Below are 27,238 nucleotides of genomic sequence, written 5' to 3' on the forward strand. Positions count from 1 at the left end.
CTGAACCAAAAGATCTTTGCAGAAGGGCTGATCTCATTTATTGAAGACCACAGTCAATACAGTAAGGAAGGGATACACAGAGACTTATCAGAAGTACTAATAATATTCTTTTTCTTAAGTTGTGTGTACTCAGGGGTTCATTTCCTCTCCATGAGTGCTATATCTGAAAACTGAAAACAGACCTTACCTCCTGAATAAGTCTCAGTATAACTCCTTATGTCCATGTTCTATTTACATAAACTAGCATGTATCTTATAACCCATTTAGTTTGAACTATTCATTGTAGTTTAATTTTTCTGTTGTTAAATATATCCTACATTGAAATCCTTTAACCTGCATGGACAGTTTTGTGGGGTTTTTTTAGGATTTTATTTATTTATCAGAGAGAAAGAGAGAGCACAAGCAGGCGGAGCAGCAGGCAGAGGGAGAAGCAGGCTCCCCGTAAGCAAGGACCCCCGATGCAGGACTCAATCCCAGGACCCTGGGATCATGACCTGAGCCGAAGGCAGATGTTTAACCAACTGAGCCACCCAGGTGTCCCACCTACATGGACAGTTTTAAAGACAAATGGTAAGGGGCGCCTGGGTAGCACAGTCGTTAAGCGTCTGCCTTCGGCTCAGGGCATGATCCCGGCATTCCGGGATTGAGTCCCACATCGGGCTCCTCCGCTGGGAGCCTGCTTCTTCCTCTCCCACTCCCCTGCTGTGTTCCCTCTCTCGCTGGCTGTCTCTCTGTCACATAAATAAATAAAATCTTTTTTAAAATAAATAAATAAATAAATAAATAAATAAATAAATAAATAAATAAAAATAAAAATGATAAAATGAACTTGAGTACCTAAATTAGTTCCTTCTACCTACACCCTTCTCTTCCCAAAAAACTCTATAATTCTGTCATCACAGCTCAGGAATACATCATTACATCCATGTTGATATTACTTTTAAAAGAGAAAAGAGCAGTTTAACATAGTGGTTGAGTACGAACTCTGGCCCTAAAAACCTGGGTTCGAATCCTAGCCCCACCTCTTACAAGCTACCTGACCATAAGACAGGTTTACCTAACTTTTTCGTACCTTGGTTACCCATTTGTAAAATATAGAACAAACAGTATTTAGCTCATAGGGGTTACCAGGAAGATTAAATGAAGTTATCACAACAGGGCCACCTGGGTGGCCCAGTCGGTTAAGCGTCCGACTCTTGATTTCGGCTCAGGTCATGATCTCAGGTTCGTGTGATCAAGCCCCACACTGGGCTCGCATGGAGACTGATTAATATTCTCTCTCTCCTTCTCCCTCTGTCAACTCCCCTCGCCCTCTCGCCCTGGCTCACACTCTCTTAAAAAAATAAAATAAGTTCTTAGAACATGCCTGATACATAGTTAAGTGTAATGTATCAGCTATTTTAAAACCAAGAAGGTAAAACAAAATGAAAGCGTGCTGAAACTTTATAAACTGGGTTCTTTGAAGAGCATTATGCTTCTCATTAAAGTTTACTTCAGTTTTCTTATTAATTCTGTGTTTTCAACCTCTCTCATGTACATTTTAGCTAGTCTTAAGTGATCTGCTTTTAACTCTACACAGATAAGACTACCTTTCTAACACTATCAAGACTCTTCTCCCAAATTCTCCACCATCTCAAGTGTGTGAAAATATCTTCCCTACTAAACTTTAAGAAGCACAAGGGGAGGTGTCATACCTTATAAAAAGATTCTTCTACCAATGGCAGCATACATATAGCATATGGTCATTAATTAAATGGATTTTAACGGCTCTATCTCACTGGAAGTCAAATGCATAAATATCAGTAAACTAGAGGCTCATTTAGATTCATGTACTTCTGGTGCGTAAATATTCTTTTAATCCCAACCCACAAATTAAGTGCTCTAAGTAATAATGGAAAAGAATAATTGTGTATAAATCATGCTGACTTGCATATGTTTTAGTAATGAATGGTACACAATACTTCGCAGTTTTTCAGTATGTTCAATTTCATACCTATCGACCAATCATGATGTTTTGAGTAGTAAATCTCCTAACAATAGATCTGTGCTCATTTGAACCTTAAAAAATACTGATTACTTTCTCTTGTGTAACTTCTTCCTTTTCCAAAAAGCATGAGAACAATCTCAAAGGACACTAAAAAGCAACTATAAATTCTGCAGTCAACAGTATGGTATCATGGCTTCCGCCATGCATAGGGATCCTGTATGCTTACGGCTGATGGTCTACATTAAGAAGACATGATAGAGTGCTTGCTTCAGCATACTAAACATACAAAACAAAAAGAAGACATGATAGTTATCTTCAAATACTTAAAGGGCAGCCATGAAGAAAGTATAAACTTAATTTTTTGTGTTCCCGAGGCAGGACAAGTCATACAGAAGCAGATTTCTGATATAATGAAAGAACTTTCTAAAAATTAAAGCTACCTAAAATTGGAAAAAAAGAATCACTTGAGGTAGTGAATACTATAACATTAAAAATGTTTATTAGTAGAAAACTGGGTTTTAGGAATGATACAGAAAAGATAAGTATTTGATAAAGAGTTGAACTACATGATCGTAAACATCCCTTTCATTTAAAATGTTCTTGGATTTTCTTAATACTTAAACGCAAGAGATGGGGCTCCTGGGTGGCTCAGTTGGTTAAGCGTCTGCCTTCGGCTCAGGTCATGATCCCAGGGTCCTGAGAACAAGCCCCGTGTCTGCCTCCTTGCTCAGGGGGAGCCTGCTTCTCCCTCTCCCTCTGCTGTTCTCCCTGCTTGTGCTCTCTCTCTGACAAATAAATAAATAAAAATCTTTTAAAAACTACTTAAACCCAAGTTTTGGTCTGATGGACAACACTAACATTGTCCAGGAGTATGCCTCCTGGCCCAATGTTTCAGAGTCTGTGTAGGCTACTTGAACATCATCCATTCACAGAGACCAACTGACATTTTAGATGCTAGAAGGTCCTATCCCTATTTGTTTGACTTTGTGACCCAATTTTCTATGTATAAAGCTAAATTAAATTCACTTGAAATTTTATGTGAACAATTTCAGATCAGCCTTGAGACAACTGGAATTCACAAGTGAAGGATAGGAAAATTGCAACTGGTATCCCTGTTCTATAATCATTACTAAAATTCAGAGAATTTAGAAAAATGAGGAATGACAGAAAACGGATAATTGGAATGTAATAACCCATCTACTACATCAGACCTGCTATTAGAACTACTATTTGGGTGGTATAACTAACTTGGTTTAATATATTCATATTGGCCCCATATACTCACTGAGGTACTAAGAAAAATGTTTTTAAAAGGGAGAAAAAATCATGAGTAAGCTAAGCTAGAACATACATCCTAAAAGTACATGGAGATTCTGTACATGTTTGAAATTTCCAGAGCAAAAATTTAAATAAGAAGAACCCCCACAAAAAAATAAAATTCAACTCTCAAATAATATAGGCAGGATGCTGGTGTATTTTTTAAGCCATAGGAAGAACAAATAACAAATAATTAGTATCCATTTAATCTTATCCAAATTTGCCTCCACTCAAATGTGAAAATACTTAACTGCTAGAATATTTCACACATACACTCTAAATTTCAGAGGAAAAGTTCTTAAGTACTATTTAGAAACAGTTTCATTACCAAAATTGAATAACATTTCATTGGAATATGGAAGTGAAAAATGTTACCACATAGCAGGTTTTCTTTTATTTAATCCAAGATGCATAACAGTTTTATATAAGACTTCATAATTATTATACTCTTCCCTAGTCCACTGTAAAAATAATTGTTTAAATCCTTTAGAATTGCTTTTAATAACTACAATTATTGTGTTTCCTCTATATTTCTTAGGATTTTCAAAGCCTAGAAAAAGTTATCCATCTTAGATCTGTTTAACAGCTAAGACTTTCAGAGTGAGAAAAGCTGCAACATTAGCATAGCGTTAGGCTAGATTCTAGTCCTGGACTGAACCTGTTTTACCTTAAACATGTTACTTAAGCCTGCTGGGTCATGATGCTCATCCATAAAATAACTCCAGCTGAATGATCCCAAAGTCTCCATCTAGTTCTGAAGTTGTATAACATTATAACATTCGTAGTGAGTCCTTTCCTTCAATGATAGGTACTCTATCCTCATGCTAGCTATCACCACACAGCACTGTGGGTGAACCCACACAAGATGCACAAAGCCAGAAACGTGTGAACAACATGATTTAAAAGAAAAAAAAACTGGCTTGAAATATGGGTTAAATATCAAGGGCATTTATTTTCTTATCTAGAAAGCATCAACACTACAGGCTGTAAATTAAGCTCTAGAATGTTGTAAAAATTCAACCAAGACTCTTGAACAGAAAGGAAAATCTCTGAATAGTAATTACTTGACACCCAGTGTCTGTGGCATGCATGTGCCTACCCAGCATTTATATGTCAGAGGAAGATGTTACTTTTATGGGATACTGGAATCAAGAGTATGGAGTGGAATGCACTCTTTGTTCAATCAGTACAAGTTCAAATTAAGCACTTGAGAACCCTATCCTTCCTAGTTAACAATGAACTAATGAGAGTGAACGTTTTTATTAATGTAAATGTTTGCTTCAATGTTTTATTACACATATAACCACAGTTAATTCCCTAACTCTGGCACCCACTGAATTCACAGAAATGGTAGAGATAAACTGTTAGTATTTCAACAGCCCCACTTAATCAACTCTAAAACTAAGTTAATCCAAGTAAAAATATGGATTTCTTTTCTAGGAGGGAGTAATTCATAGATATTTATAATTATGTAATCAATAAAAACAAGAAAAAATTTAGTAACAAGTGGGCCATGCAGTACACAAATGTGGTATACTGTTTAAAAAAAACAAAACAGAACACCTGCTTTCAGAAAGAGCAATAATGAGAAGTACTGATACCTCAGTTAATCATATTGTAAAAGGACTGACAGGAGAATGTGGGTTATCTCAACAAAATTTAGTGCCGTTACGTTGGAGAAACCTATGCTGGCTATAAAATAGGAAAAGGAATATAGCCCTAACGGATGAATACAGATAAGCAAGTAATTTGCAGGGGTGGCGGGATGACAGAAGAAGAGAAACACTTGTATGTAATTTACAACTCAACTCAAAGAATTCAAAGATATCAGGAGTAGTAAAAATCTACAAAATGACTGTGAACCAGAGTGTGTTCAGGTTTCTTTAAAGAGCCTGACTTGAGACAGTGTATATGTAAAAAAATTGAATGGAGATGTAAGCTGGTATTGTGGTATTGTGATGATTTAACCACAAATGCCTTCCCTATTTAAATATTCCAATCAGTACTGTTAGTACACGTACCTCGGAGAATTCTTTCCTCATGGCAACGAAGAAAGTCCCAGATTCTAACAGTGCCGTCATCAGAGCATGTAGCAAATTTATTATCCGTGGGTGAGAAACTGTTACATGAAGACACACAGCAGGGGAAAGAAGTCAGCATTTAACAGATTATCTGTGCTTCTCAGACAGGGAAAAATAAAAACACTGTGCTGCGTTATAAACAGGAGAGGGAAGTATTCCAACAGTGAAGAAGCCCTTAAAGAGAATGTCAGCTAACAAACGCATCTCATCAAAGAAGAATTCAACAGAGTAGTTGCTTCTTAGTTTTCAATCAACAATAGTCTGAGAACTTTACAAGTGTATTATTAGTACTAATGCTTCCCACACTTCCCAGAGTATAGTATTTCCTGTCTTACCAACGGAAAACTTGGAGCTGACTGAAGTGTAGAAACTAAATGAGTTCTACTTTTGCAATATTCCTTAAGCACTCTTATAAATCACAGAGGAATACCGCTCAAAAAATTAGCATCGGCTTCTGCCTCAGACGCTCCATGAAACGATAAAAACTAAAAGATTTTGGACAGGCTATTTAAAGACTAGTTGCTAAACACCCCTATATACGATGTTTCTCATTTATTTGAACGGTCTTTGGGAAATTCTCACACCTTCTCCCTGGCAAGCTATTCCATGAATGTTGCACCTTTTAGGGAAAACTTGAACACAGAGACATTTAGACTGTGTTTGAAGCCAAAGGTAATTTACTACAAAGGATTTTGCCATCTTTCCCTCCCTGTCATGAAAAACCATCAAGTTTCTCATCTATCTCTAAGAATTCTCTTGAACTTTTGAGTCCTGTAACAAAGAACAAACTGTGAAACTCAATGTACGGGCAGGACACTAAAGCACAGTTTTTGCAGAAGCATGTTTTTCCAACAATTTTTGTTAAGATTCTGAAAGTAGAAACAAGTGACTGCAGTGGATGATGTTTCTATAAAGATGTCAACCTCCTCCCACACATGGGCAGTACACCCGTAAAGAATGCTGCTTAGCTTTATTCTGAGGCTGCAGCAATTCTTCAGTCTTGCTTTCGAGATTTTTTTTTTCCAGTTTTACTATACATATCTCGTTGATATGTAAAAATATACAACTCACTGAAAATATTTAAACTCCACTTATTATACATTTGCATAACTGATGTTCTCAACAATGAATCAGAAGAAAAAGTCCTAGAGTCCTCTTGACAATGGTTTGCTTACAGTTTCAAAGCTTGAAGAACCCATTCATTACTCCATTAATGTTTGCCACATCCAGAGTTACTTGTGAGTTTTATTCCTACTATACTTTCCTTTTGAAGTCGTGGCATAACCAAGCCAACCAGGTCTTCACTTAAGCCTTTTTTCTTGTATTTTGTGTGAACTCTGAAGGTGTTTTCTGTAGGCTTTAGATTTTATTCAGTTGTATATTTAAAGACTGAATTCTTTATTTGGAATGAAAGATTCTTGTCTTACACAGTAGGTAATAAAAAGGAATAACGTATACACATTATTAACCATAAACGAAAAGAGAAAACCAGTGCAAAATGCGGCAGACAATACATCTCTAACATATTGCAAAGGCTGATATCGGGACAACACTACTTCAGAAAAGTGCCAGCGAAATGGTGACTGTGTGAAAACAAAGAAAAATATTGTGTTTATAGGGTGCAGAAAGTATCCCAGAATCTGACAGAGCCCATGCATCTCTGCACCCAGAATACACTTAGAGAATAATTTAACCATGACAATAGGGACTACAGAAAATGGTATATTGTGTATAAACCTGGCCTCTCTAATCGCCTCCTTATGTGCCTGGAACATCTTGACGTTGTTCATGTTCGACTGCCAATATTTCACATATCCTCCATGGTCTGCTGTCAACATCCACATGTCATTATGTGACCAAGTCATGGCCCTCACTGGGCTATCATGAGCCTGCGAAAACGTAAAACATTTGTAAATATTATATAAAAGAATATATGACAGAAGGCTTTACAGGAGCATATATTAACTCACAATAATTATTTGTCCAATTTTAAGTTTAAAATGCCAATAAAGTAAGTGTATCTCCAGTTCTTTACAGTACCAAAGGAGGACGCTACTGTCTGATGATTACTGTTACCTGTAATATTGTTTCAAAATTGAAGGTGAGTCCATTCCACAAGGTGAACTCTCCACTAGAAGCTCCAGTGACCAACCGTCTTCCTTCTGGAGTCCACTAGGGAAGAAAAAACAGAATCTTAGCTAATTTTTAACACACTTAGAAAGTATTTATAAAATTTCCAATAATCAACATTAAATAGACAATACTGACTTCCACTTAAGCATAGTTCAGATTTATGAGCAAGTATTTTGTCAGAAAATAACTTGTATTAACACAGCACAGGGAAAGCTCTAGCACCTTAGCTCATTAACTAAATTAAAAATAGTAAATACGAGTGCCTGGGCGGTTCAGTTGGTTAGGCGACTGCCCTCAGCTCAGGTCATGATGCTGGTGTCCCAGGATGGAGTACCACAGCTGGCTTCCTGCTCAGCAGGGAGTCTGCTTCTCTTTCTGACCCTTCCCCCTCTCATGCTCTCTCTCCTTCTCTCTCAAATAAATAAAATCTTAAAAAAAAAGAATAGTAAATGCACAGGGCGCCTGGATGACACAGTTGTTTAAGCATCCAACTCTTGGTTTCAGCTCAGGTCCTGATCTCAGGGTCATGAGATCGAGCCCCATGTCAGGCTCGTTGCCCAGCGCGGAGTAGCTTGGGATTCTCTCTCCCTTTCCCTTTGCCCCTCCCCTCACTGCCCATGAGTGTTCTCTCTCTCTCTCAATAAATAAATAAATCTTTAAAAAAAAAAAAAAGTAAATGCATTAAAAGTACCTGGTTAAGTTACACACACCTACACACTTTTAAAGAACCTTTTGAGACCACATTTTCCTAGGATACACAGCAGGCTAACAAAAATAAAATGGTCAGTCACCAAAATAACTCGAAGAAAGATTACATGTGCTAGTGGACCAATTAAGGCAGAAAAGTTACTGGTGTTTTATGAAAAAATAAGTACCAATTTAAGGACCTCAGGATATCAAACTTTTCCTGGCAACTAAATGTATTTAACTAAAAATTATGACACACAGTTGAAAAATACCAGTGTGCTTATAGGAAGAGCAGGATGAGATCCATAAAATGAAGACTATTTGGTAAGCCTGGCTTCTTAGTGCTTACCTGCACATCATGATTTTGATTATTATTAATAAAATCCTCTTACTTTCCTAGTTTCTGTCATCTGCTATGGATCCCAAACAAGTAAATACTTAGAGGCAACAGAACTACAGGCACAGGACCCTGTCTTTACGTTTTGATACCTTGAAATTTGGACTATGTCTCCACTACGTGTAAATGTCTCCTGAAACCTTAGTTTGATCCCCAAATGAGAAATTTACCTATCTAACCAACTGTAACAAATACAATCTTATCCTTCTGTAATGTGATACAAAACGCTCAGATTTTATTCATTTCAAAACGATTTAATCTATTATGCTAAGAAGATAACAAAACTTAGCTGCACACCAACCCCTTTTATCAAATTCCCTGGCAAACAAAATTATACTACATACTGGCTGGTTCGACCAACAAAAAAGCCAATAAAATAAGTGGTTCTTTACTCATGTTTCTACTGCTTTAGGCCTCTGAAGCAAATAGGAGACCTAAGACTGACTGCAATATTTCCCCCAGACCTTTGGTTCTCTCTACTCTCTAACATACCTCTCTAATATCAGAGGACTTGCTTATTTTGCTCATTTGCCACAATGCTTGCCATTATTATCTTTTCTTTGTCCCATTTTTTTTTTCCAATTCTTATTTGCTTAACTCTATTAACTCTATCCTACATTTCTAGATTTAATATACTGCTAACCAACAAGCACATTCTTACTTAGCAAACCACAAATAAAATGATTATACTATACTATTATACTATCACAAATATTAACTGGATGCCTGGGAGACAAAGATGGGAAGCCCTTTTATTGCAAACCCCTTCAAATTTTACACCATGCCAATCTATTATTTATTTAAAAATTATACTTATTTTAAATTTCATGCAAATGTATTGAGTACCTATTATGTACCTTTATGAAGCTAACAATTATGATCAACCATTGGTTTTTAGCTCTTTTCAGGTGTTTTCCTTACTAGTGACACCCAACAGTTTTCATTAACTTTGAAATGTTGCTTTCTAAACAGCAGCAAATGCCACCCTACTATTCAAGAGCAAGTCTGAGACCTGCTACAACACAGATCCATGGCCTGCTTAGAGAACTCTATGGAAATTGCAAAATGAGAACAATACAAAAGCAATACCTTACTAAATGTGAACGCAGTGTATAAATGATTGGGTATTCCAAAATAAAATTATTAGCAACATACCAATTTGTATCCCAGATCTAAGTTTAAAATAATTAAATTCTGTCCTGTTAAATATATGTACAGACTAACTCAGGATTAATTTTTTTTAAAAAATACCCAAAGAGGGGCGCCTGGGTGGCACAGCGGTTAAGCGTCTGCCTTTGGCTCAGGGCGTGATCCCGGCTATCTGGGATCGAGCCCCACATCAGGCTCTTCTGCTATGAGCCTGTTTCTTCCTCTCCCACTTCCCCTGCTTGTGTTCCCTCTCTCGCTGGCTGTCTCTATCTCTGTCGAATAAATAAATAAAATCTTTAAAAAAAAAAAAATACCCAAAGAATACTTACCCTAACAACAAATACTGGACACTTGACTTTATTTGTTGATGTTCGAACAAATTTTGTTGTTACTGCATTCATAGGATTATTCAACATCCCTATAGGTGGGACCAGCTACAAAAAGAGAAAATTGGGTTTTAAAAGCTCCTAATTACACATGGGGAATAAACCAGGGAAATAGCAAGGTAATTATTTCAACATTCAGAGACAAATTCAGGACTATACAGGACTTTCAAAAGACTATTAAGAGTATAATCAGTTTGTATTAGTTAAATGAAGAAAACTGAGACACAGGACAGTTAAATGCCCATTATTACTAAACAAACAACAAAACAAGTATGCAATTTTCCCAATTACTTCTCAAGGTCAACACAATAAAAACATGTTCACAATAAATCAAATTTAAACCTAACTTTCCGATCCCACAGACTCTGAGGTAGTGCAGTCTTTTGCTGGACACTTCTTTACGCCCCAAATCAAAAGTTCATACACCATTAAAGTAAAAGAAAGATTTTAATTAAGATAAAAAAAATAACCCATGGAGTACAGAGATATGTTATGTCTTTAGGAATGTTTTAATTACAAAAAGGTAAAAGGAAAAGTCCATGTTTGCATTTGAGATCACATAGTCCAAGCAAATGAGGTTTTACTAAGCTACTATAACATATCTTAATACTTACATCATTATAATAACCTGCATCAGGCTGAATTGCCCGCATATCTCTCTGGTCTCTTTGCCATATTCTATTCTGTTTAAAAATAAACAAATTAATTAATTAATATATGGTCCAATTATACTCAGTTTGAAACTAAAGTAAATATTAACAAAATGTAAGCTGCCAATAAATGGGGAGACAACAGGATTAAAACTTTTTCATTATGTTCTAAAACAAAGATAACAGTGGGTATCTTAAAGAGACTTTATCCTACTGACATTGTTTAGAATTTCCCTCCTCTCTTCATTCAACTCATCCCCAACCAATCATCCAAGACACTGCTAACCCCAACACATTCTCACTGACCATGCTTTTATAAAAGGAAAAAGGAAAAAATAAAATAAAATAAAAGGAAATAAAAGGAAAGGAAAAAGGATAAGAGATAGGCACAAGTCTCCAATTCCTTCAAAATCCTCACCATAAAACAATTCCTGGTATCTTGCCCTTGGTTTTCTTAATTCCTCTCAACCTCCTAGTTTTCCAACTGAATAACCTGGAAAAACCTAAATCTGTCTTCATCTCTGAATGAATCTTTTTCTCTTATGTGTCTACAACATATAATTATCCACTATGCAAACAGATCTTTAACAACAGTCTCAGGTAAGAAAAAGCAAACAAATTTTCTTCATAGGAGGCCAGAGCAGATCAAAACCTGATTAAAGTAACAGTGTTAGTAATGAAAAGCGAATTGCAGGGGCTACTTCCTAGGTGAAGACAAGTAAATAATTCAAAAGGGAGAAATAATCAAGCAGAGATTTAGGCAGATACCTACTTTGCCTTTAGCTGCCATGTCAGGGTTGCTTTCACCCTACGGTGTTTGACCATACAGAAAGTGAACCCCTTTTTTCTCTGACAGTAATAGCTATCTACCACCAGGGGCTTGAAAAATCAGTGTTCCTACAGCCAGTGTCTTGGACACACAAAATTGCTTTTCTGAAGTTGTGTTCTCACAGAAATATTCCTATGTTGGTAGTCTCTTAACATTTCAAATACACTGTGGGTTTAACAAGAGTTTTAAGGCTGGCCTTGGGATTAAAGTATCATTTTCTGAGATTTGCTGTGAACTTTGTTCTAAAAGTTTAAAACTATGGGATGCCTGGTTGGCTCAGTTGGTTAAGCTTCTGCCTTTGGCTTGGGTAGTGATTCCAGAGTCCCGGGACTGAGTCCCATGTCAGGCTCCTTGCTCCTCGGGGAGCCTGCTTCTCCCTCTGCCTGACATTCCCCCTGCTTGTGCTCTCATGCTCTCTCTCTCTCTGACAAATAAATACATCTTTTCAAAAAATAAAAGCTTAAACTATAAATTAGAGTTTAAATTTTATAATTTTTGAGAAGATGATTCATACATGCAGAGAGTAAGAAAGTACTAGTGATTAGCCTCATTTGAAATTCCACTTCATCCCACTAATTCAAGAAACAGAGTTATACTTACTACCCTGCGTTCTAAAAACTCTCCTATTTTTAAAAAGCCAAAAGTTTGGTCATCGGAAGCACATTAACTGGACTTACCTCCAAATACTTAATTACAGACGGATTATAGTCTATGGTTTTTCGGTTTACTGCTTTTCTCATCCGTTTTCCATCAAAGGTAAGCTGTTGCATTGCTTGCTGCTGTGCAAAATCAGGTCGCTTATAAAATAGTTGTCGAGGTGCTTGGTGTTGGAACCTTGGCATATGGAAAAAACGAGGAGGAGAACCAATTTCTGTAGCCATGGTGATGTATTCGTTCTAGGACACTACAGTAGGGAAAAAGTACTTTCACTACAAATATCAGCACTGCAACATTACTTGAAAACATTTTAAAATGAGTATTTTTTATACTTCTCTTCCATTTTCTAATAGGTATCATTTCTAGCTTTTAGTCAACATATTTACAAAATGAACTATTAGATTTAATGGCAGAGACCAGTTATACATCTGAAAAAGGCCAATTCACAGAGTAAGTGCTAATGAGCATTTGTTATAAAATTCAGCCTGGTAGAGGGAAAAACCACAATTTATAACAGCATGGGGTGAATGTGCTGTGTGTGCGTGAGGTGGGGGGGGTAGGGTAGAATCACTGAGAACTGCTCACATTTTTAAAATGAAATTTTCATTAGATGTTTGATGGTAAAACAAATATTTTAAGCTTATCATAAGACTCCATTTCATTTATCCAAGAGTCACAACAAAATTTTTAAATCCGACTTTTTTGTGCTTTTTACTTTCCTAGGAAAAACGCACAAAAAGGAATAAACTATCCTGTTTCATATGAATGCTAGAAGTATGTATATCTAGGGGCGCCTGGGTGGTGCAACCGGTTAGGCATCCCACTCTTGATTCCACCTCAGGTCATGATCTCAGGATCATGAGATCAAGACACACATCTGGCTCTGTGCTCAGCACAGAGTCTGCTTGAGATTGTCTCTCTTCCTCTGCCCCTCCTCCCATTCACACTCATGCTCTCTAAATAAAATCTTTAAAAAGAAAAAAAATTTTTTTTAAATAAAAGTATACAGATCTAATTTCAGGATCAAAGTACCACAGAACTGTATTTCTCAGTATGTGTATTTATATATTTATACAGGCAACATTAAGCTAACATCTAAACGGAAAAAATATTAAGAGCTTATACAGTTTTTCAATTTTAAGGCTCTCCAATTAAATTTACATTCCAATATTATAAATATGCATGATATAAAAACATATTTTAAGCACATTTTAAAAATCAGACTTTATTATAAAAAACACATAAAGGGTGTTAGTGAAAAAAATTTCCACATTTTCGCTTTGATAGCAGGGGAGACTGTACTCTGCATTATTTTTCTATAGTCTTACATCTGCCTTTCCTCATTTAAGACACTAAATAAGGACCTGAACAAAATTTATGATTTCCTTTGGATGAAAATATTCTTAGTACTACTACTTCATTCATCCTGTCACTTTAGTCTCTCCTGAAACCATTTCATAATGATAACAGAAGAGCCGGGATGACAGAAGGAACAAATAAACAACAACAAAAATAAGTAGTGTGATAAAATATACATTTAATACATATCATTTCCACTACTCTTGAGCAATCCCAGAAGGTTTCTCACAAATGTTAATTTATAATGAGATAAACATTCTTTCTCTTAGGGCTGTGTGTGAATTAAATTAGAATACACAAAATGCACTAAGCATTTGACTCTATAATGTTGGTAAAGGAATCTGTTTATTCAGCCATCACATGAATCCAACTAAGTTTCAGCATCCAGATTTCAACTAACAGCTTCAATTCGGATATCTAGGCCAGTAATTCCAAAAGGATGCAGCTTTGGGGCTCCTGGCTGGCTCAGTCAAAGAGCATCCAATTCTTGATCTCAGGGTCATGAGTTAGAGCCCCATGGTTGGGTGTACAGATTACTTAAATAAATAAAACTTTAAAAAATAAATAAGTAAAAATAAAAAGACATAGTTTTGAAAAGTATATCCTAAAATTACTATTCCTTTTACCTTACAATCATCAAATTTCTAATTTTATTAGAAAATCATCCTCATAGGGGCACCTGGGTGGCACAGCGGTTAAGCGTCTGCCTTCGGCTCAGGGCGTGATCCCGGCGTTAATGGGAGTTATGGGATCGAGCCCCACATCAGGCTCCTCTGCTATGAGCCTGCTTCTTCCTCTCCCACTCCCCCTGCTTGTGTTCCCTCTCTCGCTGGCTGTCTCTATCTCTGTCAAATAAATAAATAAAATCTTTCAAAAAAAAATAATCATCCTCATAATCTACTTTCTAATATTACTGATATCAAATGAGAATTAAGTTTTTTTACTGAAGTATGGTTGATCAACAATATTACAAAAATAACATTTAGGGGTTAATCAGTAGAGTATCTGACTCAAGATCTCAGGGTCTTGAGTTCAAGCCCCATGTTGGGTATGGAGCCTACTTAAAAAACAAAAAACAAAAACCCACATTTTTACACATAACAAAAGAGGCTTAAAAATTATTCAGCCAGGGGTGCCTGGGTGCTCAGTTGGTTAAGCATTTGGCTCAGGTCATGATCCCAGGGTCCTGGGATCAAGCCCCGCATCAGGCTCCCTGTTCAATGGAAAGCCTGCTTCTCCCTCTCCTCTTCGCTAATGCTCTCTCTCGCTATCTCTGTCTCTCTCTTCCAAATAAATCAAAACTTTAAAAAAAATTTTTTTATTCAGCAAAAAAAAAAAAAAAGGGAATATGGTACTAATACATGCTACAACATGGATGAATCTTAAATACATTATGTTAAGGGGGTGACTGTGTGGCTCAGTCAAGTGTTCGCTCCCAGTTTCAACTCAGGGTTGTGAGACTGAGCCGATTGTTGGGCTCCACACTCCGCAGGGAGTTGGCTTGAGATTCTTCCCCTCTCCCTCTGCCCCTTCCCTCCCCCACTTCTCTAAAATGAGATAAAATCTTTACCAAAAAAAAAAACTGCTTAAATATATTCTGTTAAGCAAAAAAAGCCAGACATAAAGGTCACATATTGTATAATTCCATTTATATGAAAAATCTAGAACAGGCGAACACATATAGAGACAGAAAACAGCTTAGTGGTTGCCAGGGGCTGGGGAAGGGAGAAACAGGAAGTGAATGCTTCCTTTAGGGATGATGAAAATGTCTGGAACTAGACAGAGCTGGTGGCTGCACAACATTGTGAATGTACTAAGTGGTGCTGAAATGGGCACTTTACAAACATGGGCGCCTGGGTGGATGAGTTGGTTAAGCAACTGCCTTTGGCTCAGGTCATGATCACAGGGTCCTGGGATCCAGCCCCACATTGAGCTCCCTGCCCAGTGGGGAGCCTGCTTCTCCCTCTCCCGCTCCCCCTGCTTGTGCTCTCTCTCAAATAAATAAACAAAATCTTTAAAAATTAACAGATAAATAAAAATAAAATGGTTAAAACAGTGAATTTTATGTTACGTGACTTTTATCTCAGTTAAAAAATGGGGGGTTTAATCCACTGGAAAAAATTTTAGATGGAGGGTAGATGAAACGTTAGCAGAAAGTTGAGGGTGTTCAAGATGGATGATAGGTACCTGGACACAAAGCATTAACCAAGAGCCAAATCAAGGACCTACTGTATAAATAGGAGGAAAATTAACTGAAGTCAAATATAAAACAATCACTATGCTAACACTCCTGAATAATTCACATGTTAAAGTTAAAGAAAAATATTACTCCTTCACTTAAGACCTTACAGAGGATGGGAGAAAATACTTTCCCATTTACAAATCTGTATTCTAAAGAAAAAGAACTTTAACTTTTCATGAATGGTCAAGTACTACTTGTGTCCTAAAAATAAAGGTCCAACATGAAGATAAAGAGAGGGGAAATGTACAATTATATTTTACATCAAGATCCGGCCCTAAAATAAAACAAAAACAGGGGCGCCTGGGTGGCTCAGTCGTTAAGTGTCTGCCTTCGGCTCAGGTCATGATCCCAGAGTCCTGGGATCTAGCCCCGCATCAAGCTCCCTGCTAGGTGGGAAGCCTGCTTCTTCCTCTCCCACTCCCCCTGCTTGTGTTCCCTCTCTCGCTGTGTTTCTGTCAAATACATAAAATCTTTAAAATAAATAATAAAATAAAATAAAATAAAAACAAACCTCCTCACAATACAGTGACCAGTCTTCACATTAAACGTTACACACTTCAGCTTCACTTCCTATAAACCGTTGTCACTTACCAAAGTCAAAACAGAGCCTCTCAGTAGTTGTTATGGGCTGAATTTTGTCCCCGAACAAATTCATATGTTGAAGTCCTAACCTCCAATACCTCAGAATGTGACTGTATTTGGAGACAGAGCCCTAATCCGTATAACTAGTATCCTTTTTTTTTTTTTTTAAAGATTTTATTTATTTATTTGACAGAGAGAGAGACAGCCAGCGAGAGAGGGAACACAAGCAGGGGGAGTGGGAGAGGAAGAAGCAGGCTCATAGCAAGCCTGATGTGGGGCTCGATCCCATAACGCTGGGATCACGCCCTGAGCCGAAGGCAGACACTTAACTGCTGTGCCACCCAGGCGCCCCAACTAGTATCCTTTTAAGAGGAGATTAGGACACAAACATACACAGAAGGAAGGCCACATGAAAACACAGGGAGAAGAGAACCATGTACATATCAAGGAGAAAGACCTCAGAAGAACCTGCTCAAATCTTAATCTTGGACCTCTAACTTCCAAAACTGTGAAAAAATACATTTTTGTTGTTTAAGCCATCAAGTCTAGCACTTTGTTATAACAACCCTAGCAGACAAATACAGTGGCAGTCAGAGCAAAATACCTGGCCCTCCTGGCTCACCTATATGGGTTGCTGAAAGACTCTAGGAACAATAGAACAGCTTTCTCTAACAGAGACAGAAGAAAACTCTATATATAAGGTTGAAAAATAAGTGCGCCAGAAAGAAAGAACCATCACTTGAGTCATTAAAACTATCCTTTAGGCTTCACTCAGGACTACAATTCAAGGAACTCTCTCTCCTATCTATCTATCTATCTATCTATCTATCTATCTATCTAAAACCAAATGCAGAAAAATAAGAGCTTGGGTTGCCTGGGTGGTTCAGTAGTTAAGCATCTGCCTTTGGCTCAGGTCATGATCCCAGGGTCCTGGGACTGAACCCCAGGTCGGGCTCCCTGCTCAGCGGGGAGTCTGCTTCTCCCTCTCTGCCTCTCCCCCTGGCTCACGCTCACACTCAGTCTCTTTCCCTCTCTCTTAAATAAATAAATAATAAAATCTTAAAAAAAAAAAAAAAAGAAGAGCTTTATCATTCACAAAAGTAACTACTGTGATTTCCACTTACTGCAGTATTCACTTAAGCTACATTAACAGAACATCACCATTTAAACTACAAGTCCATTTTGTCCCCAAAGCATTTTCATTTCCTATCTAGGGTGAAAGATGAGGGAGGGTGGGACAAGACAGAGAAACTGAGGTAGAAAGAAGAGAAGTAATTTGGGTATGGTTATTAAATATTACATACCAACAAGAGAACCAAATAGCTAAGGAAAAAAAATCCACCTGAAACAATGAACTCATTGTGTCTTTCTTATACACAAAAACCTTCAATGTTTGAAGCAATCAGCAAAATTTCATCAAGTGCCAACTTTATATTATACTCTGCATCATATACAACATTATCATTTTGATTCACTGAATATCTCGTCTAAGTTCACAGAACAGATTTCAGACTTTGTGGCATCTGGACCTATTTGGCAAATACAAAGACTCCTGAGTTCACAAAAGTTTGGAACATACCCTTTGCCTTCAAGCTTTCAACTACTTCCCCAAAATAAGCAAGCCACTCAATTTCTCTACATATTTTCTCAACTTGGACAATGAGGTTAATATAGATAACTTCCAAGATTCTTTTTGCTCAAAAGATATTATTTTGGATGAAATATATTATTCCATTAGCCAACACAGTGACTAGTCTGTTGAACAAACTAAAATACCCAGGCTTAGTTCTCCAATGTTTGTGCACACAAGTCCACACCAGCACTATAATTATGGTTCTTGTCCCAAATAATACCAAGTAACATGTTTTATAAGCTTAGTGATGTGATATTACCAAAATTATAACTGAAGATAGAAAAAAACCATAAATGCTTTTCTTCAAGAAAAGTCATTACAAATTTTACATTGTAGAACTGTGCTATGCAGTGCCTGGGTGGCGCAGTCGGTTAAGCGTCCAACTCCTGGTTTCGGCTTAAGTCATGGTCTCAGAGCCATGGGATCAAGGCCCACATCAGGCTGTGTGTTCAGCACCGGGTATGCTAGAGATTCTCTCTCCCTCTGCCCCTCCCACTCATGCTCTCTCTCTAAAATACATCAATCTTATTAAAAAAAGGGGGGGGGCCGGGTGGTTCATTCAGTTAAGCATCTGCCTTCATCTTAGGTAATGATCCCATGAGATGGAGCCCTGTGTTGGGCTCCCTGCTCAGCGGGGAGCTTGCTTCTCCCTCTCCCTCTACTCCTCTCCACCACTTGTCCTCTCTCTCATTCGCATGCTCTCAAATAAAATCTTAAAAAAAAAACTGTGCTAAACAAGAACTCATTTTATTGAAGCTAAACCTCTAATTAAAATTGCACACAAGTGCTAACAAAGCCTCAAAAATTATGAAATGAATAGTACAATGAAGAGAATGAACAGGAAGGGATTCATAAGAAAGGTTAAGACTTGGGGCACCTGGGTGGCTCAGTCATTAAGCGTCTGCCTTCGACTCTGGCTGTGATCCCAGCGTCCTGGGATCGGGCCCACATGGGGACTCCCCTGCTCAGCAGAAAGCCTGCTTCTCCCTCTCGCACTCCCCCTGCTTGTATTCCCTCTCTCTCTGTCAAATAAATAAATAAATAATCTTTTTTTAAAAAAAGAAAGAAAAGAAAGGTTAAGACTTAAACTGGAAATTATATAGAAAAATTAATTTGGGTAATAAGCAGGCGCCACCAAGATCACTGAAGTAGTTCCTAGACATGAATACACACACACTTAGAAATTCTGAAATACATGAAAAATCCCTGTGGCATGGGAAAGCATAATGAGAAATGCAATTCATTTCAATAACTTATTAATGAGCACTAACTACTTGACAGGCACTAAAGACAGACACACAGTCTGCTTTCAAACGACTGACAATTTATAAGAACAAAGAGCTCAGAAAGAAAGCAATGTGAGAATCTACTACTACACTGGGAATCTACTATGCCTGTTTGGCAGGAACAATCTGCCATAGGCAATAGGGATATAACAGGATGCTTACAGCACAAGCCAAGACACAACCAGTCCTAAGTTTAAATTTGGGGTGGGCTAGCGCTAAGTAGGAAGAAAAGACACAGTGAAAAGAATCAAATTAAGTAATGCTCTCTCTCATTCACTCAGCACACCAGGGCCAGCATAATTTTTTCCCCAACCAAACATAATCCAAAATAATCATCCACAACCAAACATTTCTGACTCCATTAGGAAAATTTCATCATCACAGCTGATATCCAACGAAAACATAGGGCAAAATATATATATTTCTTTAAACAGGAAAATAACTTTACTAAAATTTAACTAATTCCCCAAGTTCAATCCAAAATGGATTTACTAAATGTTTCACATAATTGAATAAAAAGATCTTTTGTTTTAAAGATTTATGAGAGGGAACGCACTCTCGAGCATGAGTGGGGGGAGGGCAGAGGGAGATAGAGAATCTCAAGCAGAGTCCACACTAAGTGCAGAGCCTGATGCCAGGCTCGACCTCACGACCCTGAGATCATGACCCGAGCTGAAACCAAGAGTCTTAACTTACTGAGCCACCCAGGAGCCCCAAAGATCTTTAAACTACTGTTTAAGAGAGTAGAACCGAGGGTCTGAATGAAGGGAAAACAACAAAAAACTTGGGGCACTTGGCTGGCTCAGTCAGTAGAGCATGCAACTCTTGATCTTGGGGTCATGAGTTCAAGTTCCACGTTGGGTATAGAGTTTACTAAGAAAAAAAAAACTATTTAACAAAACAAAACGTCCATGACCTGAAGTGTCACAAACTAGCCTAAAGCAGTATTTTTTCTTTAAAACAGAAGTCACATCATATTGGTGGTTCCTGAAATAAATTTGGCTAACAACAAACAGTACTTTAATAATAAAATAATAGAACACAAAATATTGAACTGCACATTTTATAGGAAAGAACTGCTTTTGTGAAACTTGTGTTTCAGTTATACATGTGTGTATACTGAGTCACAAAAAAAAAAAAAAGTATTTTCTTCCTGTGGATTTCCTATCTACACATCTTCCTCTTCAGAAGGTCATATGTAGCAACTGCCCTAAGTGGTATAGCTATGGCACCAGAATCTGGTCCAATTATCAAAACAAATAATTCTTACCATGTCAACCACTAATCAGAGTTTCTGATTAGCACAAGAAAGCTTGTTTTCCCAAACTGAGATGAAATAATTCTAACCAAGAATAAATTATTGATGCATTAAATAGCTAGGATAGCAAGTACAATTACTGTACTTTTAAAAATAATTAAATTTTTTAAGATCCCCACTCTCATTAACACAAACCTGGACTCCACTGTCAAAAACCCAGCCTGGAAACCTCTATTTTAAAACTATCTATCTCCAGACCAGTAAGTAGGTCCTAGGATGAATAATCTACCCTAAAAGAGATCTGATATGTAATCTGTCACAGAACTTTGAGGGGACCTACATGAGTGGTAAACAAGACCAATAACAAAAATGATCATGGTCTCTTTTTCTTCACTGCCCAATCTTTAATAAATATGAATCCTGAACAACTCGGGAGCAATTATACTGAGACCATTCAGTTTTTTAAAGAATAAACAAGAAGGTAGCTGTTTAAATAAGTAGTTTTTAAAAGTTCACATGATTCATGGGGCGCCTGGGTGGCTCAGTCGGTTAAGTGTCTGCTTTCGGCTCAGGTCATGATCCCAAAGTCCTGGAAAGAGTCCCACATCGAGCTCTTTGCTCAGTGGGGAGCCTGCTTCTCCCTCTACCTGTCGCTCCCGCGCTTATGCATGCGCGTGCTCTCTGACAAATAAACAAAATCTTTTAAAAACAAATAAATAAAGAACAAAAGTTCACATGATTCTGTATCCTGACTGTGGTAATAGATACACGAACCTATCCAAAAGGTCATATGCTGAATACTTTTATTTATGTGACATTCTTTGAAATAACAAGATGACAAAAATGGAGAATAGATAATGATTGCCAGGAGTTAGGGATGGGGGAGAGGTGTGACTATAAAAGGGGAACTACTGTAGTGATGAACTGTATCTCCACTATGGTGGTAGATACACAAATACATACATATAATGAAATTGCAGAGAACCCACACACAAGAGTACAAGTAAAACTCAGGAAATCTGTATAAGATCTGAAGATTAAATCAATGTCAACATTCAACTTGTGATACTCTACTACAGTTTTCCAAGTTGTTACCACTGGAAGAAACCAGGAAAGGTACACTGATCATTCTGTACTATTTCTCACAAATGCACTGAATATATAAATTATCTCAATAAAAAAATCAATTCAAAAAGTTAACGTGAGAAAAAAAAAAGTTAACATGAACAATTCACTACTTGGTAAAAACAAACCACCCATGCTGAGAATACATACGTGAAAGAGTCAACTGAAAAGATAAGCATTTTAAGGGATGCCCGGGTGACTCAGTGGGTTAAGTGACTGCCTTCGGCTCAGGTCATGATCCCAGGGCCCTGGGACTAAGCCCCACATCAGGCACCCTGTTTAGCAGGGAATCTGCTTCTCCCTCTTCCTCTGCCTGCTACTCCCCCTGCTCGTTCTGTCAAATAAATAAAAATCTTAAAAAAAAGAAAAAAGATAAGCATTTGAAAATGCTACCATAAATTTGTTGATAACTAAATGGACATTAAAGATCAATTTTTTTTTTTAATTTATTTGAGTGGGGAGGGGAGGGAAAGGGACAAGCAGACTCCCCGCTGAGTCGGAAGCCTGATGCGGGGCTCAACCTCACTACCCTGAGATCATGCCCTAGTCCAAATCAGAAGTTGGTCACTTAGGGGCGCCTGGGTGGCACAGCGGTTGGGCGTCTGCCTTCGGCTCAGGGCGTGATCCCGGCATTGTGGGATCGAGCCCCACATCAGGCTCTTCCACTATGAGCCTGCTTCTTCCTCTCCCACTCCCCCTGCTTGTGTTCCCTCTCTCGCTGGCTGTCTCTATCTCTGTTGAATAAATAAATAAAATCTTTAAAAAAAAAAAAAAGTTGGTCACTTAACCAACTGGGCCACCCAGGCACCCAAAGATAAATTTTAATTAACTCTCAGTGTAGGAGTTGCCCAATTTTTATTGCTTTCAGCCAAAGATTTAACTGCATAATTCTTTATAACCTGGGGTTAAGCAGCTTCCACTGCATACTTAAGCTGTAAAATTACTGAAAACATTTTAGTGGATACTGCACTGGACCAGTTTAATGCATGTTACTTGATACTGTACCTGGGCTTTTAGATATAGTTTTCTGTGCCAGAAGTTAAAAGCTAACTTTTACATATAATCCATATATGACAATTCTGGCTGTCAGTTAGAAAGCAACAATATTTCAAAAGTGTGATTCTGGGATAAAGAAACCTGTACCATCAACTGTTTTAAATGGAGATAAAGTCAGTGGTTATTGAGTGTGGTTTTTATCCTTGTTATTAGCATACAAAGCAAGAGAGCTTTTCCATTTTTAGGCTGTTTTTTAAAATGGATTATACTAACTTATCAAGTATTTAAACCAATAAAAACTGGACAAACTAATTCTCACTGGATTACTGAATTCATCTTTGCAAAATAAAAATACAGCATTTTCTAGATAAGTAAAGTGACCTCTTAAATTAGGAATAAGGAATTCAAAGATTCAATTATGAGCTTTCCCAAAACCAGGCTTTAAGGCTCTCTTCATTCTGATTTAATTCTGTGGGATATGAATTGGGCAGCAGAGATTTGTAAAAGCTCCCAGATGATACTAAAGTGCAGCAAAAATTTGGGAACCACCAGACATCCAAGTAACTTGGATAGCCTACTTCTTTTTTTTTTTTTTAAGGTTTTATTTATTTATTTGACAGAAAGAGACAGCGAGAGAGGGAACACAAGCAAGGGGAGTGTGAGAGGGAGAAGCAGGCTTCCCGCTGAGCAGGGAGCCCGATGTGGGGCTAGATCCCAGAACCCTGGGATCAGGACCTGAGCTGAAAGCAGACACTGAACTGCTGAGCCACCCAGGAGCCCCTGGATAGCTTACTTCTGAAACAGTTTCCTTAGAGCAGCAAGGTCCTAAACTTCTTATTTCAGGACACCTTTACTTTTAAAAATTGAGCATTCCGGAATGCCTGGGCGGCTCAGTCAGTTAAGCATCTGCCTTCGGCTCAGGTCGTGATCCCAGGGTCCCGGGATCCAGCCCTATCTTGGGCTTCCTGGTCAGCGGGGAAACTGCTTCTCCCCCTGCCTGACACTCCCCCTGCTTGTGCATGTGCGCATACACGTGCTCGGGCGCGCTCTCTCTGACAAATAAATAAAATCTTTGAAAAAAAAAATTGAGGATTCCCTCAAATTTTTTTACTGTGATATTTATAGATACTTGCCATTTAGAAATTAAAACAGAAGACTTCAAAATAGTTTATATTTAAGATAATGATAAACCCTCCTTTCACAAAGATAACGCCTAATAAAAGAAGGAAGCCCCTGCCTCTCCCAAACCCAAAGCCAAAGCAAAGGCTTTGAAGGCTAAGAAAGCAGTGCTCAAAGGCATCCAGTTACAAAAAAAGATCTTCACACCACCCACATTCCGACATCCCAAGACACTACGTCTCCAAAGGCAGCCCAAATATCCTTGAAAGAGTGCCCCCAGGAGAAACAAGCTTGACCTTTATGCCAGTTCCCCCTGACCACCACGTCAGCCATGAATAAAATAGAAGACAACACACTTGTGTTCCTTGTAGATGTTAAGACCAACAAGCACTAGATCAAACAGGCTGTGAAGAAGCTCTGACACTGACGTGGCCAAGGTCAACACCCTGATCAGACCCAATGAGAGAAAGCATATGTTGGACTGGCTTCTGACTATAATGCTTTGGATGTCGCTAACAAAACTGGGATCACAAAGAAAAAAAAAAAAAAAAACTGGGATCATCTAAACTGAGTCCACCTGGCTAAACCTAAATATACATTTTTTCACCATAAAAAATAAAAAGAATATTAAAAAATATTGATAAACCCATTACAACCACTATTTCCCCTTCCCTAAAAATTACTAGTGAAAAGAGTGACAACTGTTTTTTACATTTTTTTCAAATCTCTTTAATGTCTAGCTTAATTTAATTGAAAACAGCTAGATTCTCACGTCTGCTGCATCCAACCTGTTGCAGTATGTTATTTGGGTTGAAGTATATGAAAAATATATGGACTCACACAGATATATATGTGGAAAAAGGAAATGTATTTTAATAGCCTTCTCAGAAAATTGTGAATATTCTTTAATAGTCCAACAAAATTTGACAATGTGGCATCTAAAATCACATCAATAAGGAGCGCCTGGGTGGCTCAGTCAGTTAAGCATCTGCTGTAAGCTCAGTTCATGATCCAGTGTCCTGGGATGGAGCCCTGCATCAGGCTTCCTTCTCAGCAGGCAGTCTGCTTCTCACCCCCCACCCCTGCTCATGCTCTCTTGCTTTCTCAAATAAATGAACACTTAAAAATATAAAAATAAAAATAAGTCACATCAATAAGCTTTTAGTACTCTGTTACATTAAAGTGCATTTGTTTATTTTGCACTTTGGAACTTTTAACCATGCATGATTTTACATCATGCACTGATCATTTAGAAAACACTGGTTTCACACAATTATACATATCATCTAACTCACATTTCTTATAAAGCAAAATAATCATTTTTATTAAAATCACCATTGGTCTTCAGCTAACCTCTTCTTTCATTAAGATTCAAGTGTTTGTTGAAGTATGTGTAGAAGCATATGGGAATAGCCGTTATACCTCACTCACTGAAACCAGTCTGTATTTTTTTTTCTAAGATTTTATGTATTTATTTGAGAGAGACAGAGACAGAAAGCATGAGCAGAGGGAGGGGCAGAGGGAGGAGGAGAAGCAGACCCCCTGCGGGGCAGGGAGCCCAAAGTGGGGCTCGATCCCAGGACATTGAGATCATGACCTGAGCCAAAGGCAGCCACTTAACCAACTGAGACATCCAGGCGCCCCGAAACCAGAGTCTGTATTAACCATCATTCAAGTAACATCTTCCTTCATTCATACATACGTGTGTTTGTAAACTTATGCGTAGAGGCATATGGGAACAGCAGTATGCTTAATTCATTTGAATTATACTGTGTTTAATGCATCCTTCAACTAATATCTTTTATTCTGGTGCCAGTTTGTAAACATATGTGTAGATACATAAGCAACAGCCATATGCTTAACTCACTGAAACCACACTGTGTATAAACCATCTTTCAAGTCATGTCTTTCATATATGTATGTATTTGTAAATGTATACATAGAAGCATATGAAAATGGTTCTGTGCTTACCTCTTTGAAACTCTACTGCATATAAAGTGTCTTTCAAGTAACATTTTCATTTATTAAAATATAAGTGTATGTAAACTTACATGTAGAAACATGTGAGAACAGCCATATCCTTATCTCACTGAACGTACACTGTGTAAAAATCTTCTTTCGAGCAACATCTTTTATTAAGACACAAGTGTTCGTAGACGTATATGTGGAAGCATATAAAAAATAGACCCATCCTTAAAAAAATAATTTAAAAAAGTAAAAACTATTAATTACTGAGAAACTCAATCCCACAAGGCAACTACAAGTGTTCAAAACTTGTATCTCCTTACAAATCAATTTTTACTACTAACACTGATAACTGTTTCCCCTGAAGCACAGTGTACCTACATTTCCCTTCAAGAAAAATACCTGCCATATATTCCAGTTTGAATGCCATGGCTTATCATTCTTTTCTTTTAAATTCATTTAATATATTGTAATGGACATTTTTTTAAAGCAGTATTCAGATTGGCTTCTTTCACTTAGCAGTATGTATCTGAGGTTCCACCACGTCTTTTCCATGAGTTGACAGCTCATTTCTTTTTAGCACTAATATCCATTGTCTGCATGTACCACTTTATCACTGAAGCACATCTTGGTTGCTTCTAAATTTTAGCAATTATAAATAAAGTTCCTATAAATATTTATGTGCAGGTTTTTGTACAGTCATATTTTCAACTCATCTGGGTAAATACAAAGGAGCAGGATTGCTGGATCCTCTGTTAAGAGTACACTCAGTTTTGTAAGAAACTGACAAACTATCCAAAGTGGCTATACCATACTGCATCCCCACCAGTAATGAACAAGAGTTCTTGTTGCTCCATATCCTCACCAGCATTTACTATTATCAGTGTTTTGGATTTGAGACATTCCAATAAGTGTAGTGGTATCTCGTTGTTTTAACTGACAGTTCCCTGATGATGTGTGATGTCAGGCATCTTTCCATATGCTTATCCGACATCTGTATATTTTCTTTGGTGAAGTATCTGTTTAGATATTTTGCCCATTTTCTTTTCTTTAATGTAAGCTCTATGCCCAACATGCGGCTCATCTCACGACCCCAAGATCAAGAGCCACATGCTTGGGGCACCTTAGGTGGCACGGTCGGTTAAGTGTCCAACTCTTGGTTTTTGCTCAGTCATGATCTCAGGGTCTTAGGATCGAGCCCTGCATCAGGCTCCATGCTTAGTATGGAATCTGCTTAAGACTCTCTCTACCCCGCCCCTCCTGCTTGCAAACTCTCTCTCTTAAATAAAATACATAAATCTTTTTTTTTTAAGATTTTATTTATTTACTTGACAGAGAGAGAGAGAGATCACAAGCAGTGGGAGAGTCAGAGGGAGAAGGAGAAGCAGACTTCCCTGCTG

General features: G+C 37.7%; 1 protein-coding gene across 8 annotated transcripts in view; it reads right to left on the reverse strand.

Annotated features, from left to right (window-relative positions):
• The window catches only part of WDR33 (WD repeat domain 33), a 108,263-nt gene that overhangs the window by 50,744 nt on the left and 30,281 nt on the right, over positions 1–27,238 (reverse strand). For 7 of the 8 annotated variants that reach the window (XM_008686059.2, XM_008686058.2, XM_008686060.2 and 4 more), the window contains exons 2-7: positions 12,294–12,520; positions 10,752–10,820; positions 10,081–10,185; positions 7,462–7,557; positions 7,123–7,274; positions 5,326–5,423 (exon numbers count right to left, since the gene is read on the reverse strand). In XM_008686059.2, coding sequence (XP_008684281.1) covers positions 5,326–5,423; positions 7,123–7,274; positions 7,462–7,557; positions 10,081–10,185; positions 10,752–10,820; positions 12,294–12,497 — 724 coding nt within the window. In that variant the 5' untranslated portion in view covers positions 12,498–12,520. Of the gene's footprint in view, positions 1–2,464; positions 2,773–5,325; positions 5,424–7,122; positions 7,275–7,461; positions 7,558–10,080; positions 10,186–10,751; positions 10,821–12,293; positions 12,521–27,238 lie in introns of those variants that run through there. The other variant, XM_040619366.1, reaches the window with a different exon arrangement.

The sequence above is a fragment of the Ursus maritimus genome, unplaced genomic scaffold (genome assembly GCF_017311325.1).
Source record: "Ursus maritimus isolate PB19 unplaced genomic scaffold, ASM1731132v1 scaffold_1, whole genome shotgun sequence".
Classification (NCBI taxonomy): domain Eukaryota; kingdom Metazoa; phylum Chordata; class Mammalia; order Carnivora; family Ursidae; genus Ursus; species Ursus maritimus.